Source organism: Panthera pardus, unplaced genomic scaffold, assembly GCF_024362965.1.
Source record: "Panthera pardus isolate Hobbes unplaced genomic scaffold, ASM2436296v1 HiC_scaffold_25, whole genome shotgun sequence".
Taxonomy (NCBI): Eukaryota; Metazoa; Chordata; class Mammalia; order Carnivora; family Felidae; genus Panthera; species Panthera pardus.
Window position 1 is genome coordinate 31,821,749 of NW_026526821.1, and position 17,536 is coordinate 31,839,284.

Genomic DNA, 17,536 nt, shown 5'->3' on the forward strand with positions numbered 1-17,536 from the left:
AGCCAAGCATGCCGTACAAAACCGTATGTATACTGTGAAACAATCTGAGTTAGGAAACTAGGATCGTTGCCACCGCCATTTATTTGTCTAGTTCATGACTAAGTATGGAACACTATAGTAGTGCTAGAAATGCAAAGAGGTCCCTGCCCTTAAGGGGCTTACAATCTTAGGGAAATAGAACAGGCACATAGAGAGACGGTAAGAAAGCACATGCTAACAAACGCCACGAGAATTCAGAAGGCAGCATAGTTCAAGAACACGGGATTAGGAATCACAAAACCCAGTTCTAGTCCCAACCTGGTAAAAAAGTCAGTTCACTTCTCTGGGTTTACTGGCCCAGCTACAAAACGAAGCAGTGAGATTTAGAGGCTGCACGCATTTGTTTGCATCATAATTCCAATCAGAAGCTGAGCAAAGTTTTATGGAAGAGGCGGTACCTGAGCTGGACACTGAAGGAAGACGGAGAAGGCATTTCAGACAAGGAAAGGGGTACTGAGGTAGGCCTAAGGGGGTGGGGAGGGGTTGGGAGGAGAGGAGACACAAGGAACAATGGCAGTGAGGTAATGAGCGGCTGTGGTAGCCCTGAGGCACTACCGACACAGGAATGAACTGTATTCCTCACATTCACATCCAGTCAGTTACAGTACAGAGTTCCAGAGAGTAGAAAACACCAGAGAACAATGGCGGCATTTTATCAAACATTGCAATTTCCAGAAAATATAAAACGATTTTAACATTATACCTCTACATTGAAAATTGACATCAACAAACTGTTTCCACTGTCAAAATGTAAGCCAAAGTTTACATTCTTAGTAAACATAATTAAATCTCTTAATTCGAAAGGACATTTGATACAAATTATTATCCCAATAATTCCAACATTTTTCTATGTTCCATGCACTGTGGAAATAAAAAGCCAAGGTCCCTGCCCTTGAAGAGACTGTAGCCTGGTGAGACAAACCACCATGCCTACCTAGAATGCATGGCATGATCCAGGTATGGACATGGCTATGGAGTAAAAGATGGACTCATCCCTTCTGAACAAGTTTCAGCAAGGACTCAGAGGAGAGGCCGATGGCTCAAGGAGCAAAGAGTCTGGCAGGGCGAAAGTGTCTGTGGGGAGGAGAGGGCTTCCAGGCACAGGGCGCACGGCTACAGACAGGGAATAGTGTAGGAGCATGGCGTGGCCAGGGGAATGGTGGGCACAGTGGGTACAGTGTGGCCAGAGCACTGCACAGGGCAACGGCTAGTGGTATGGAAGCCTGGACTTAGTCCTAGAAAAGTGGGGGAGCTACTGCTTGCTATGCTTTAATTTTCTACTAACCCTGGTTTATAAGGTCAGGAAGGGATGCAAAGGAAGTGAGCAGTGAGGCTCTTTCTGTGTCATAAGCAGTCCTTGCGAGCTCTTTGCAAATTACATTGTTCAGGAACCCCCCCCCCCCCCCCGCCCCTCCCACCTCTCCTTTCCCTTTACGATCTTGAGTCTTCAACATGGAGCCGCACTGCCCTGGGACTGGAAAGGCACAGGGGAGGAGGGCAAGTGAACAGGACCGAAAACGCACACCTACAGCTAACCGAGTTACCATAAGGTCAACGGTCACTGTACTGTACACAGGTCTGCAGACAAAATGAATTTTTTCAGGAGTTTTCTAAAACTGCCTAATTCACACCAAAGTCACACCAAAGTGTTGGAAAATCTTTCAGTGTGGGAAAAGTATATAGAACACTTGCAGAAGACTGCATTTCCTAAACTCTTTTCCATTAAATATCAGTGTTACAGCACAACACCATACATAGGATTTCAAAGCCTATCTTCACACGATTAAGACTGAACCAAAACTGCATTGTTTGGCTTAAAAAATAAAAAGATACACCATGTAATTCCAAGTCTTAGGTTCTCAGCTAGGATTCTCAGCTAGTACTAAAATGTGTCAATGCATGACTAAACTGCTTAAGTGAAGAACATGCAGTAAAAGGTAGATGCAAGTAGGGCATTACTTCAGAGCAGGAGTCCAATGTCTCTTAGTAAGAGAACCAAGTCTATAAAAGTAATACCTTCCTGAAATTTTGTTTTAAAAGGAGGAAAATAAATCTGTGTATTTTATTCAACATTCATTCTTAAGTTACAGTTAACGCCAAAACAATCAGCCTCTAAGGAAAGAAACCTTAGTATAATCCTAAATACATGCATATACATTTAGAAGGATCGTCTACATTTCCTAAATAAGTTACATGCCTGATATACATTAACCAATAAAAAATACCAATGTGAGAATTCAGGACATTTATTTTTCTGCATGGAGATTTAACTGCTGTACAACACACACACGCACACACAACAAACCCACAGAGCAACGGTGTGTAATAGGTAGTGAGAGACACTTAAAATAAGCATATTTAAAATGCCTACAAACAGGCTTTTTTTTTTTTTTTTTTTTAGGCAACAAAATATTTTCAGTCCTTGACACCTTCTCACACTCACCTAGCACCACAGATGCAAGGACTTACAGTAAACATGTACAATCTCATGCTTAAAACCTAAAGCATGCATGGAATAGAATTTACACATTATGGCCTACTCTATTAAGTATGCACTACATACTTCTAATATTTTATACATTAAATTACCCTGCAGCATTTTGAAACTTTAACATTTATGCAAAACAACTTTTGAAAGACTTATGAGACAAGTTTTCAAGGATCACCTCCAGGCTGTTTACACAGGCATTGGTTTGGTTAAGTGGGAGAATGGCAGCAGCCTCAAGGTTCATACTGAATGAAAATGGTGTGTGTGCATGTCAATCCATGTAAAAAATACATATATACATAGATGGCACAAAGATTTGTGCAGTTGGAATCACCAGTGCAAATGCATGCATTTGAGGTACTTATTTTTTCCATGGTCAGGTATAATTATGCATAGTCATGTTCCTCAAGTGCTAAATATTTCAGACCTGATCAAATGAAAGTTGTAAGAACTGTAAATATAAGATATTTATATAGTTAATTTCCAAGCACTATGGTTTTAATGGACGTTTAACATTATATGTTTACATATTTAGTTTAAAATGTTTGCCAACCAATAAATTTTCTCATTGTAAAGAGACTGACTGGTAATTATACCTGGCCAAATGATTTAAATAGCATACTTGAAATTCTAGCAAGAATTGTAGTGAAATAGTAAAATACTTCATTATTGCTTCATTGGACTGAGAAACCTAGAAGGCATAGATAAACAATGCTCAGTGATGAAAAGTGAACCCCCACAACAGCGGTGCGTGCCCCAAAAGGGCCTCTGCCCAGTAAAAACTAAGCACTCCCCACGTTATCAATGCCGTTGGCATCCACATGGATATCAGGCTCCCCACACAAAGATGAGGGAACAAAGCGGCTAACAGTGGGACACAAACAGCTCTTAAGCTCTGGCAATTCTTGCTTCAGGCGTTCCAACTGCTCCACTTGGAATATATTTGGCTGTTCAGGCATCCAATCATATATCCTATGATGAAACAAACAACAAACACATAAAATAGTGTAATTTCATGGTTCACTTAAGACCTGACTTAACCTTTTCAGGAGAATTTGATTACAGAACGCCTGGAACATTCATAGTACAGGAGCACACCCTCCCCCAACTTTTTACAAGATGGAAGTTATCAGCTCTGTTTAAAAATACTTCTCCATCTTTCTAATAATGCGGAATAACAGCATTTCTTTTTGGGCCCGTGATGAAAAAGCCTGATTATAAAGCAACTGAAACAGAAAATGAAATAAATCTGTAGTTTACTGAGTGACTGATTCTTCAGGTATCTTCTCTCCAAGCGAATCAATCGACAAGGCCTTATTTTATGATGGGAAGCTAGGAAGAGGCAGAGCTGGAATCCATACCCAGTTGTGACTTCAAAGCACTGAAGATGTGCACTGAGAACTGTCCTGAAGTTGTGTGGCACAGGCACACGCACTCACAGTTGAGAGCCCAGAAAAAGCCCATGTGACAATGCCAGCACTGCACTGCCCATCAGCAGAGAGAGGACGGCCTCTCAGGCCTAAACGTGAGGGCCGGGCAGCTCACGTGAGGTGCGATGACAGAGGTCGTTGTGGTATCAGAGCAGGAAACAATTTCCAAGAAAATGAGAAGTGACCTCTGGGTCAAGACAGAAGACTGAACTGAAGCATCTATGTTTACTTTCCCTGTATATCCCATTAAAAAGAAAATAAAGGGATTAAAAAAGAATCCATGCATACAGGGAAAAACAGAAACAAAGAGACACAGTAACACAGTTTTGGGAGCTGGGAAATAGATGTGTAAGTAATAACAAAGTATTTCAGTTAGCCGAGCGGAAAAGGCCAAATCACCAAATCACAAGCCAGTAGTGGAAACCATGAGAAGGCAGAGTTAAAAGCAGCACCCGTTTCCCCCTAGAACTAGGGGGAGGGGAGACTAAAACAGGGCAGATGAGGTGAGGGCCTGAGCAGCAGTGAGCATCTCCCTTCCTAACTTCCTGCCATGGAGGCTGCCCCACACCCCTGAGGTTGGTATTTCAAGAATTTAACAGGAAATGTCTTGGAATGGAGGACAAGACAACCAGGTAAGGGTTTGGGCATTTTACAAAAGCCACCAGCACCAGGAGACAGTCCACACATATCACACATGCAAAATTCAGAGACATGCCTTCCCTTCCCCAATCTCGTCCCTTACCTGATTCCCAAGAACCCTGGGAGCCAGATCTGGATCCTCTAGGTAGTTTATATAGATTCTTCTGTGAGGAATCTGGTCAGTCAAAAAGTAAAGTTCTGAATCTACTGACATCAGAAGTATGACCAAACAGGCCACTCACATCATCCCACAGTGAAATCCAAGTGAACACGCCCCATGCACACACTCAGAGCCTCCAACAAGCTTTTTAGATCCCTATTTCTTATCACGAGAAGCAGTCAAGGGTTTCTAAGCAACTTGAGGAAAGCTTCTAACATGTAAGATAGTGAGCCAAAGAGAAGAAAATTCCAAACACACACACACACACACACACACACACACACACACACACACACACACACACACAGTCCTTGATGCCTTCCTAGAAATAGTTCATTAAGCCAAAACAGAATGTTATATATAGAGGAAAAAAAGCGCATTCAGAGAATAAAGACAGTTCTTAGAAATTAAAGACACAAAAAAGTCAAGAGAATGGGTGGATGATAAGTGGAGCAAAAAGACAAAGATAGAAAATAGAAGAAAAAATAAGAATTAGAAGCCTGGTCCAAGAGTGTGTCTTATGTAAACTAAAGGATTTCTTTTATAAAGGGAAAAAAAAAAAAAACCCAGAAAAATGGGAGAGACAAAAATCAAAGAATAATTTACAAAATTTTCGGCATCTTCAAGGACACGCATCAACAGATTAAATGGGCTGCCATGTGCCCACCACAAGGGATGAAACCAGACCCACAACAAGACCCATCTCTATGAAATTTTACCACACTGGTGACCAAAAGACGACTCTCCAAGCTTCCAGACAGGAAACAAAGAAACCACTCGTGCAGAAACAAGATTCAACATGGTTTCACACTCCTCAACAGTAACACTGAAAACTGTGAAGCTGACGGAGAAATGCTTTTAAAATTCTGAAAGAAAATGGTTTCTAACATGAAAATTTATGCCCAGCCACAATACTTCCAAGCATGCAAGACCACACATTTACTTTCCATGTCTTCCTTTCTTAAGAAGTTACTGAAGGGTGTGTTCCATAAAAATAACCATAAAGCAAAAAATATCTGGGCCACAGGAAATGGAAGCGTAGACACAGGAAGGGTCAGGGAGCAGTCTTCACTCAGGATGATAGGAAGCAAAAGCAAAAGCAAAAGTTTTGCAAAAGCAAAAACTTGGCAATTACCTAAATGTTCTCAAGTAGAATAAGCGGTGGTAGAGACATAGCCACGAATATTACACAGTCACAAAGACGAATAAATTGTAATTATACACGATAAACAGACGGACTTTAAGAACATTGTAACAAGTGGGAAAAAAGTACAAATAAAGTCTAAAGCCATGAGAAACTAAATGATACTATTTAGTGATCGAAATAAGAATTTAAAATTTTTAAAAAGAGAATAATAATTTGATAAAGTTGTATCTGAGAGAGGAGATAAGGGAATTGAATTAGGGAGAGGCAAACGGCAGACTTCAAATCTAATGCTAATATTCTTTAACATGCGTGTCTGTTACTGAATTTATATTTTAATTTTTTAACCATTTGAGCAGGTACAGTAATTATTTTATAAAAATAGGAACATTGCCTAATTACTCTATTTGGCAAATATTTGCCACATACCAAAATGAGAAACAACCAGTTGAGAAAGGTAAATTAAAGGTCATCTTATCACAACTGCAAAAACTCCAAATATCACCAAATCGAACACAGCTCTTTATATGCCATAACGTATTGCAAAAACATGATTAAATGTAAAATCTACGGTGTGTTAATACCTTTGTAAAAGGAGACTAAATCGGTTTTTGACCCACTAAAACACCTCGTCTTACCAATAATTCTCCCCAATGTAAAATAAATCAAAGGCTCCCAAATCACTAATCATTCAAAAACTTCTCTACAATGTCTAAATTTGATGATTAAAAAAAAAAAATAGTAACATAAGCACATTACATACCAGAAAAAAATAGCTTAAAAAACATCAGGGCACAGGAACTCAGCTAAAAACAATGAAAGGGATAATAGGCACAGGGGACTGCTGGTTTTCACTGTAAATCTTGTATACACATACAAAACACACATACATACTTATATATGTAGTTCTCAGATTAAAATGTTAAAAAAAAAAAAAGTTCAAGGGTAAACACCAACTCTAACAGATCCTAGCAGGAGCCCCACCCTGAGCTATCTCCTCAATGTCTTCAACATAGTCCTGCCCTGAGTCATGCTATTGCTTCTGCATGAAACTCAAATCCTGTCAAAGCAAACTTAGCCACTCCCAAAAACCAACTCAACACTTCCTCTTTGAAAGCATTCTTATTGGGGCACCTGGGTGGCTCAGTTGGTTAAGCGTCTTGATTTCAGCTCAGGTGGTGATCTCACAGTTCATGAGTTCGAGCCCCAACAGAGTCTGTTTTGGATTCTCTCACTCTCTCAAAATAAATGAATAAACTTTAAAAAAGGTACTCTTATTGATCCTTAGCCAGGAAGAACTCTCTTTCTTGGGGGCTTTTTATCACAAAGTATATTCCTGTTCTCCATTACATGTCACAATTTGGCTCTAAGTAAGGCCCTTCAGATGAAGGGAAGTTATTATACATGGTATGTCTCACAATACATTTCCTTGCCTGAAAATATTTGCAATCATCCCTTCCTTCTCCTCAAAGAAAGAAATATTCTCCAAAATTTTGCTAAAGCCAGCACTTCTTTCAAATGATTAATGTAAACATTTTATCTTCCTTTAATTAGTTGGAAATGTCTCATATAAGTGATGTAAAATTTTTATCTTCATTGAACTAGTTGGAAAGGTCTATTATAAGTGATACAACTATACAGGACAAACAGTAAAGTGAACTAAAATCAAGGAAAGTATTTTTTTTTAACGTTTATTTATTTTTGAGAGACAGCATGAGCAGGGGAGTGGCAGAGAGAGAGAGAGAGAGGGAGATACAGAATCTGAAGCCAGATCCAGGCTCTGAGCTGTCAGCACAGAGCCCAACGTGGGGCTGGTGATCATGACCTGAGCTGAAGTCGGACACTTAATCGACCGAGCCATCCAGGCGCCCCAAGGAAAGTATTTTTTAAAACAACCCTGGTAAGAATTTCATCACTTACTCTTTGTACGATGTTGCTCAAGTATTAGTAAGATTGCCCACCCCTCAGTGGACTAAATGACATCCTTTCTAACCCCAAATTTCTTTATATTAAGCAATCTTTTCATCTATCAGATTGGTGGCTCTCAAACTTACATCAGAAACACCTAGGGAGCTTAAAAAAAAAAAAAAGAAAAAAAAAGTTCAACAAATATTTGAACCCCTACTGTGTATCACACATTATTCTAATTTTTAGAGATAGAATTGTGAACAAAACAGGCAAAGAGCCTGTCCTCACGGAGCTTGTTTATGTGGGTGTGTTGGGGTGGGGGAGGGGGGAAAAGAGATGGAATCCGCTCACACGGGGCCTTGGAAGGGCCTGTGATTTTACTCTAGGTGACACAGAAAACCGTGCAAGTTATAAGCAGTAATAGGATCTGACTTTAATTAGAACAGGCTCCCTCTGGCTGCTGTGCTAAGAACAGAGAGCAGGGAGGCATGAGTAAAGGCAGTGGCCAGTGAGCAGACAACTTCAATAATCCACGTGAGAAATGAGGTGTCCTTCTCAGTGGAGACTCACTATAGCAAGTGTGGCGAGTGGATACATTCAGGGTAGATTCTGAAGACAGAATCAACAAGATTCTGTCTGACTGGTTTTGGGGTATGAGTTTAAGTACAGTCACGAAAGACTCCAACGATTTGGCCTGAGAAACTGGAAAGACAGAGTTGTCATACTGAAATCAGAAGTCTACAGAAAGAACAGGTGTTGCTAGCTGGATACAAAAGTTTAAGCAGTTAGGGGAAACGTCTGAGATGTAAAGGTTGGAGATATAAAACTTAAGAATAAAGGTATGAAAAGCCACAGAACTGGATGAGACCCCCAAGAAAGTTGGTGGAGAGAGAGAAGCATCTGGGGGAGAGAGCCCCCCAACCAAGACAAGAGTACATCTGGTATGGAGCCCAGTGATCTGAATGTTTAACAAGCTTCCCAAGTGGTTGTGCTATACTCCAAAGTTTGAAAAACTCTACAAATAAATGTTAAACCTCAGGCTGAACTACAGAATTTTAACTAAGTTTAATATTATTTTTAATTTTATAACTATTTTTTTCCTAACAATACATGAAAACTTTTCATGAAAGACAAATACCTATCATAAATTAGACCATTAACTCCAAACTCCTTCAATTTCTTTCTGTTTTCGGGATCATTGGTATCATCACCCCAGCAGAATATGACTAGTCCCTTAGCTTTTGCCTCTTGAATATAGGATGGGTTTCTGAGCAGGTCTTCAGTATGTGCATTTATTCCCTAAAAGAAGAAAAATAATTTACTCATGAGAAAGTAACTTATTAACTGCAAATACTAATTGGTCGTACTCTACATCAGTGTTCTCCAAAGTAGAATGCACAGGGAAAAAACTGTTTGGACTTTTTCTTGCAATTTATGTATCAAAGAAGTCTACAGTCTAGCCATTTTAGATGATTCATAAAATCCACTCAGAAAACTAAACTACAAGAACTTACTTAACCTAGGCCTGGAAGAAAATACTTTAATGTTCATTTAACTGCTTTTTATTTTGAGATCTAATATCCTCATTTTTAAGTAGAGCTATCAGCTTGCTACACATGGGTCAAAACTAACCAATCAGATGTGTAAAATAACACAAAAACTTATTCACTACTGCTCTAAGACATTTCTTAAAAAATTAAAATCTAAAAAATTCAAATGTAACTTACCAGTAGGTTTTCAAACTGTGCAAAGCTCATTGCAATGGGGGTTGTCCTAGATCTGAGGTCCATGAGTTCAGGGTAAATATCTGATTTTCCTTGAGTCAAAAATAATATGGGGTATTTGTTCTGCTTTTGCCGAACCCTAAAGAAGACAATAAGAAAGTACTTTTCATCAGGGAGATAATTCTTATATATCATTTTAGAATTTTAGGAAACTGTGACTATATAAAGAAACCGCCCCCGCCCCCCCCCCCCCCCAAAAGAGCATAATCCCATTACTGAGCTATAATCACCATTAACATGTATTGCATCTTTCAATCAATAAAAGAAAACTTTTTAATTATTCTATAAAAAAGCTAAAATATTTTCAGAAATGGCCAACAAGAAAGCCCTTGAGGGTTTATATTTGGTAAGGAGGATGTTACCTGCCTATAAAATGAACACAGAGTATGAGGTACTAGGACCCTGTGGGTGTGAGGTTTGCTGGAGTAGAGGGTAGTTCTGAAGAGGTGTGAGAATATATAGAACCTAACTGAGAGGACAAGTGAAGGGTGAAGTCTGGGCAACTTCCCAACCTCCAATCACAACCTCTGTCCCTAAATCCCAGCTACGGTTTAAGAGTCTAAGTGAAAAAAATTTAATATTACTCACATAGTGCAAATATCTGCATCGAATGAAGAAAACACTATTCTCCTCTTCCCAGAATTTTCTAAGACAGTTTTTAAAATTATGTCCAAAAACAGATTCATGTCAAAATACGTTGATAAGTTACCATCCCACATTCCATCCTATATGGAAAAAATAAACAGAAAAACAAAGGCCATTAAATATCCTAGGATCACAGTGCCAAAAAAAAAAAAAAAAAAAAAATCTTGGGAACATCTAACCCAACTCTTATTTTACATGAGGAAAGCTAAGGCTTGAAAAGATTGAGTGATTTGCCCAAGACCACACAGCTGCTTAGTGATGGTGCAGCTGTCATATTTCAGGTAGAGACACTTATATGCAAAGTGATTATATCATCAATAAACTTTTGCTTTAATAAGTTTAACAGAATAAAAACCAGAACTCTGGAAATCTGCACCTAACTTTAAAATATTTTTATATAATCTTCATGAACTGTAAGACAAAAGGACTCTACTTCACTTGCTAACTCATTACAAAAAGTCCAGGTAATTATGAATTACTAGTTAAAAATCTCATTCTTTGGCTCTAAGGCATATCAAGTACCCTCAACACGTAATAAAAATAGTCTCTAAATATAGCTAAGATACCAAGAGTCCTGTTGATATTCAAATATTAGGCATTTTATATATTAGTCATTAAAATAACCCTAAGATGGGTGATGGGTATTGAGGAGGGCACCTTTTGGGATGAGCACTGGGTGTTGTATGGAAACCAATTTGACAATAAATTTCATATATTGAAAAAAAATGATAATAAAATAAAATAACCCTAAGAGCTCAGAAAACTAAAAATCACTTATTAAGAAAAATCACTGTTAACCAGGACCAGCTTATCATTAACAGCTACTTAGAAGGCATGATTTGAGGGCAGTTGTAGATTATTCTGATCAAAACAAATTCTAGGATATTGCTCTGATTGCCCAATCATACCTGAATTAACCGCTTACAGTGCCCTCCCCACCCCAACAACCCTCTTACCATACATCCCAACCATTTATACACATCTCCATCTGATATATTCAATAGTGAATTATTTTCCTCAACTACACTATTCCAAGAAGGCAAGTTTTATTCTGTTTTGCTCAGTACTTGAACCCAGCACCAACAAAATGCTCACCCATAGCAGCTTTTCAATATATAACTGTTGAACAACAGCAAAAAGTCTAAATCTGTGACTGATCTAAAACACACCTGCAGAAAATTTCTTTTCTTGGTTAACTATTACTAGCTACTATTGCCACTTAACAGAAAACTGCTTAGGAAATTACTGAAAATATATGTTTAAATGGAGGATAAGAAAACAAAAACTCATCAGTTATATAAAGTTCTTAGTTTCCACTGTTCATTTTATAAGTATGTCCAGAAACCACCATATTAATATCCACATGAGACATGTTGAAACTGAAATTTATACTACAATACATTCATCACTCCTTTCAAGTACTCACATATAAGGATAAAGTATGCTTTTATTAAAAAGGTCCAACAAGCACTGTGCTTGCCGAAAGAAGCCAGAGTAAGATTTCAGTCTTACCTTTCCACTAAAACAAGGAGAGAGGAACAAATGCATTTGAAGAAATGGGGAGAAAGAGGAAGAAGAATGTGTTACGTCAAGGATTACTTACCCTTTGTTGGCAGATCCATTTTATTTCTATGTTAAACCCTACATCTTCTGGCAAAGACTCTAAAACCTAGAGTTTTGTTTGTTGGAGGTGAATTTTGTTTTGTTTTTGGTGAGATGAATGGTAGAATAAGAGAAGAAAAAAAGGAAAACAGAATTACTACAAAAAGCAACCGATAGTAAAACATATCACTAAGTAAGGATAAAATGTTTTGTGCCTTCGGCATAAACCACTATCTTTTCCCATACCCCGAATTACAACACGGTTGGTGATTAAGTTAAACAAGAGATCAAGCAGCAAAAGCAGTGGTCTATGGCAAGATCTGGGAGGGCAGATACACTACCACTACAAAAGACACATCCTTAACCTAAAGTCCTTTCGCCATCAGGGATCTTGGGTCTGCCCTAACCAGCTGCACGACAAGTACCTTAAACAGTTTGTAAACAATTTCATGTGTGGCTGTTTGACCTTCTTCTCTGGTATCTTTAGCCTTATTTTATTTAATGTACCTATCACACTGTTACCGAGCTAATACAAAATTAGAAAAATAAGGAAAATACTGTATATTCGTGTTAAGACTCCTAAACATCAAAGTTTCTCCTTTAAATTAGGATTGTATTTATTAGCCTTTTTCGGTTTTAAAACATCTGTGATTAAATTACAGCGATGGTGACAGAGTGAATAAATGTGTGTTTAATTTATCTGGTTAAATAAACGTTAAACTGTTAATACACAATTTTTTAATAATTGTATTTAATCACAAGTCTAGGAATCATGTGATTTCTCAGAACCAAATGATTTCAGAATTCTGAACTAGAAGAAATGACGTAACTTAACTGGGCTTCATAAATAACTGAAAAATTACTCCAATCAGGTTTTAAACACACTACAACAATGTCCACTTTAGGAGCTCTCTGGTAGCTTCCTCTGCAGGGTGAATAATCATGATAAACTGAAATGATATATTGTTGCCTAAGATATATCTACTGTACCTGACATCACCAGAAAAAGACAATGGAGAAAAGCAGAAGTTAGGAAATGGAGCCAGTGGGAAAAAAAGCAGACCTAGCATGACCAAGGAGTGCCTGGCATCCATATAGGCTTGCCTGATAATATTAAAGGGATTCCTGTATGAATTGTGTCTAGTTTTTAAATCCTCATGCTAGTATTTATGTTTTTTTCAGGGGAGTTCTCGAAATTTGTGTCTCATTTTATGTAACCAGGGTACTCATTTTCTTTGGTTGGACAATCTCATTTCTCTCCAAACGCTAAGGAACAGTTTGTTTTTTTTTCAAGTTTTTATTTATTTAAATAATCTCTACACCCAACGTGGGGCTAGAACTCACGACCCCAAGATCAAGAATTGCAGGCTCCTCCAAGTGAGCCAGCCAGATGTCCCAGGAACAGTTTTAAACATTGTAAAAATACTTCTCCCACCATCTCATGTCCCTCTCACCCCTTTTTTCTGTGCCTTCTATTTCTTGTTTATATACAGAAATGTGTGAATTTCCTATTCTTACCAAATTAACCCATTGAGGTGAGCATTTTTATTCATTTGAGGTGAATTATTCTTAAAAAAAAAAAAAAAAAGTAGGATAGGTACACAAACCAAAAATGTATCTTCTCTAAAAGGAATCAATAACAAGTTTTTATAAATGTTGTCCTTGACACAGCCTTGTTAGTGCCCAAAATAAATTATTCAAGTTATAACAGAATGAATGAAGTAAGTCTTGTGCTAGTTTTCCTAAGAAACTTACCATCTTAAGAGAAGGAAATGGCTGATTTTCAGAAAAAGAATTTTCTTCCTCAACCACAGATTCTGAAATTTTAAATTATAAAAACTCAGTAGATAAAACACCATTTTATCACTAAGATCTTTTCCTAAACTCTTAGGACAAAGAAAGAGATGTAGAGGTAATTAGGAGATCCTTTTTATGCAGTATTTTTTGAAAACTCGTATATTTATTATGTTTATAAAACCTCCATTTTGAAATAAGCATCCTTTATGAAGACTAGTTTGCAACATTTCATAGAAACACCAAGTTTGAGAGTCCAACAGTGATTATTTCTTACTACTTTTACAAAGTAATCACCAGCAGTGATTAGTTATTTCTCAATGGAATTAAACAGCAGGGTCCTCTTGCTAAGGCTTCTATTTGAAATATCAAAATCAGTTTAGAAGCTAGAAATTAAGAGAATCTAAAGCTACTATTGTGCTTTTGTTACCACTACCATTTAATTCAAATTTTATCTCAAAACATGTAAGAATTTTTTTCCAAGAGGGCAAAAAAATTTAATATCAAACTTTTCAACTTTTCCTTTCTTAAAAAAAACAGAAGTGTATTACAAAGACTAAAGTCATATAATATTTTCCATGTAAATATTAAGTAATACTAATAAATTAAATGAATAAAATATATTTTATTTTTAACAGTCATGAAATAGCTACAAAGCTTAGAAAGTCCTATCTATGCTCTAGGGATACACTTTGGTCTTTAGCACTTCACAATTTCTTCATAAAGGCATTCCAACTATCCTGTTATCACAACTGCAAGTAAACATCTAACGAGCACCTACTATATACAGAGCACTGTAAGGGTCTCAGGGAATACAAAAACATTTTTCCCACCCTAGAGAGGTTTACATTCTAGTTGAAGAGACAGGACATGTACAGAATAAAGGGTTAAAAAAAGGATCCACTAAATTTCAAATGAATGACATAAACTATAAAGTTCTATGAGAGTATAAAGTGGAGTTACAAAGGGATTCCACAGGCAGGACAAGCTTTGGGGAAACTGAGGCACAGAGTGGTTAAAGTAACCTGCCCAAGGTTACAGTAGGTAAATATTAGAACTGGATTCAGACTCCTGGTTCTGGATCCAGCTTCTATACTTGATTTTTCCTCTATTTTGTCATGGTTACAAATGTTTGGAAAGAGAAAAGAAAAAGAATGTTTAGAAAAGAATGATAGGTACAAAATCATAAAGAACTTTGATGATCAAGCTAAGAAAACTCGTAACAGTAAAAACATGTCATTACTATACACACGACATAAATGCATTTGAAAATTAATATACGTAAAGACCTCATATCTATAAAACTATTTAGATAGCCCAGTATTATACACATTAAAATGACCAACAGTAGTTAAAAAGAATAAGGAAATACCATATATATGTTAACTATGAAATGAAAACAGCGCTTCCATATCGGTACATACCTTTCAGATCTTTAGATTTCAGTGCAGTCACATGAGCGAGCTAGAAAACACACACACACACAAAATGCAATTGGAAAAAAAGTCTTAGTTTATGAAGGTGTATGGTTAACAGAACTGTAACTTGAAAAGCTAGCAAGTTAAAGAAAACTGTAAAATGTAGAATTATTAGTCAGTAAGAATAATCACTAACAACTGTATATATTTTATATGTGCATACATACACATCAGATCATGATCAAATACCCAAGTAGGGGAGAAGAATATAAATAAAAATTCTTAAGAAAGTGTTTATATTCAATCAACCATTTATTTAGGTATCTAACGAGAACAGGAAGAGTCATCATATAAAATTACACGGTATAAAAGATACACAAAGCTTAGATAGTAACAGAAATATAAAAACCAAGGACAGCATAAAAGGCCAACTGTAAAATAAAGACAGTTAGATAAAGAAGGGCTAATGCCGACCAGAGGCGACCTGAGACTACGAATGAGAAAGAAGGGCTAGCCCTTATGGTCTACCTACAAAGGATTAGAGCCAAGCCCCTTCACATATGCAGAAACAGTGGGGTCCATGGAAACTGTTAGAGAAGACAAATGGATTAGCACAAACCCATTTTTCCTAACAGAACAGAAAATCAAAGCATACGCTCTATACATGCTAAATATATAGTCATCTCCATGCACAAAGAGAACACTATCATAAACAAATAAGTATAAATCGTTCTAAAACTGAAAGATCATTTACACTGTATGCTATTGTGACTACCTTTAACAACTGGAGTTGGTCAAATGTTAATTCCTTTACTGGAATTTCAAATAATTCAACTGGATCAGCATCAAATTTCTAAAAAGAAAATAAAGAGAAAAATAAGCCTCAAATTATTACTTAATGTTGACCCTAGTCAGGCCTAACATCCCAACTTAGTGAATGATGAGAATAATTGTTCAGTGGCCACAGTGAGCCCACGTAGGGGAGCTCCTCTCTTTTAGCACCACCTTCCAGCTCTTAAATTCTGGCTTTTGTTTTTGATGTAGGTGGGAGTGCCTGGAAGAAAATAACAGCTGGGGGGAGGATAGGGCCCTGAAGACACAGAGAACAAAGCCAGAAATCAGTTATTTTCCCCTACTTCCTGTCATTCTGTTCACATTTTATTTGACCTATATATCCATGTTACATGACTACACAATTAACATGTACAAGTACTATGTAAGGATTAATTTCTGTCAGTAAATTTCTAAACTTTTCTCAATCTTTTATACTTAAGTTGGTTAAAAACAGCCACAGAAATCAATGGTCACGGGAAATAAATGTCTGATTAGCGCTAAGCAGTAATATGTAATAGGAACTCTAATCTATTATGTTTTCCCCATGAGCAAATGCTTTATATTTTAATACCATATCATATGTCACATTGTTCAGGCATGAGTTAATGGACCACCAATAAATCTTCAACAAATATGCTAAATCCTTTACATGTATATTCATTCATGTACATATGGTATGAAGCCATGTATGCATAAAGCTTTTCTAGAAGGATACAAAATAAACTATTAAGAGTAAGAGAGTGTGACCAAGGAAAAAGGGGAAAAAGGAAGGCTTACTCTTCATAATCTTTTGCAGTTTTTTTTTTTATTTATTTTGAAAGGGGGGGGAGAGGGGGAGAGGGGGAGAGGGGGAGAGGGGGAGAGGGGGAGAGGGGGAGAGGGAGAGGGAGAGGGAGAGGGAGAGCGAGAGCGAGAGCGAGAGGGAGAGCGAGAGGGAGAGGGAGAGGGAGAGGGAGAGGGAGAGGGAGAGGGAGAGGGAACACAAAGCAGGCTCTGCACTGTCAGCACAGAGCCCAAAGCAGGGCTCAAACTCACAAACCGTGAGATCACGACGTTAGCCGAAATAAAGAGTCGGACACTTAACCGACTAAACCACCCAGGCGCCCCTTCTGTTTTATAATGAACATGAATTTGTTTTATGAAATAAAACTTGCTTAAAGTACTTGCTTAAAAATTAAAACTAAAAATATATACAATTTGATACTTTCATTCCCTAACTCATCATCCAGGTTCAACTGAAGAGCAAGACAAAATCTGATTAACAATAGGATCAGTAATACTAAAACCAACTTTCTAGTGTTCAAACCTAAGTAACTCTAAGAGTTAAAAATGAAGGAATTTCAACATACCTTTTTCATTGTCAAACAACAGGTGAGATCATGATACACCACAGGCACAAAATCTTTTGAAAGATGTACATCAAATTCTACAAAGGCTGCACCCTAACAAATAAAGGAAACAGGGATTTGAAAAACACTACCTGGCCCACACATCCAAAACTACAAGGATGTAAAAAATTTACTGTTCACTATAAACTTACAGACTTGTACATAAAAACAAAAAACCTCCTCATGAATTAATGTTACACTTCAAGCTTTTTCTAAAAACTAATTTCTTTTCTGAAAACAATTTTAAGTATTTACTTCATTGT

General features: G+C 37.3%; 1 protein-coding gene across 2 annotated transcripts in view; it reads right to left on the minus strand.

Moving 5' to 3' along the window:
* Positions 1-63: 63 nt before the first annotated feature.
* The window catches only part of GPCPD1 (glycerophosphocholine phosphodiesterase 1), a 48,960-nt gene continuing 31,487 nt past the window's right edge, over positions 64-17,536 (minus strand). The window contains exons 12-21 of one of the 2 annotated variants that reach the window (XM_053890411.1): positions 17,235-17,327; positions 15,827-15,904; positions 15,058-15,097; positions 13,595-13,656; positions 11,841-11,906; positions 10,181-10,317; positions 9,536-9,671; positions 8,947-9,107; positions 4,700-4,771; positions 3,388-3,499 (exon numbers count right to left, since the gene is read on the minus strand). In XM_053890411.1, coding sequence (XP_053746386.1) covers positions 4,747-4,771; positions 8,947-9,107; positions 9,536-9,671; positions 10,181-10,317; positions 11,841-11,906; positions 13,595-13,656; positions 15,058-15,097; positions 15,827-15,904; positions 17,235-17,327 — 798 coding nt within the window. In that variant the 3' untranslated portion in view covers positions 3,388-3,499; positions 4,700-4,746. Of the gene's footprint in view, positions 3,500-4,699; positions 4,772-8,946; positions 9,108-9,535; positions 9,672-10,180; positions 10,318-11,840; positions 11,907-13,594; positions 13,657-15,057; positions 15,098-15,826; positions 15,905-17,234; positions 17,328-17,536 lie in introns of both variants that reach the window. The other variant, XM_019462590.2, reaches the window with a different exon arrangement.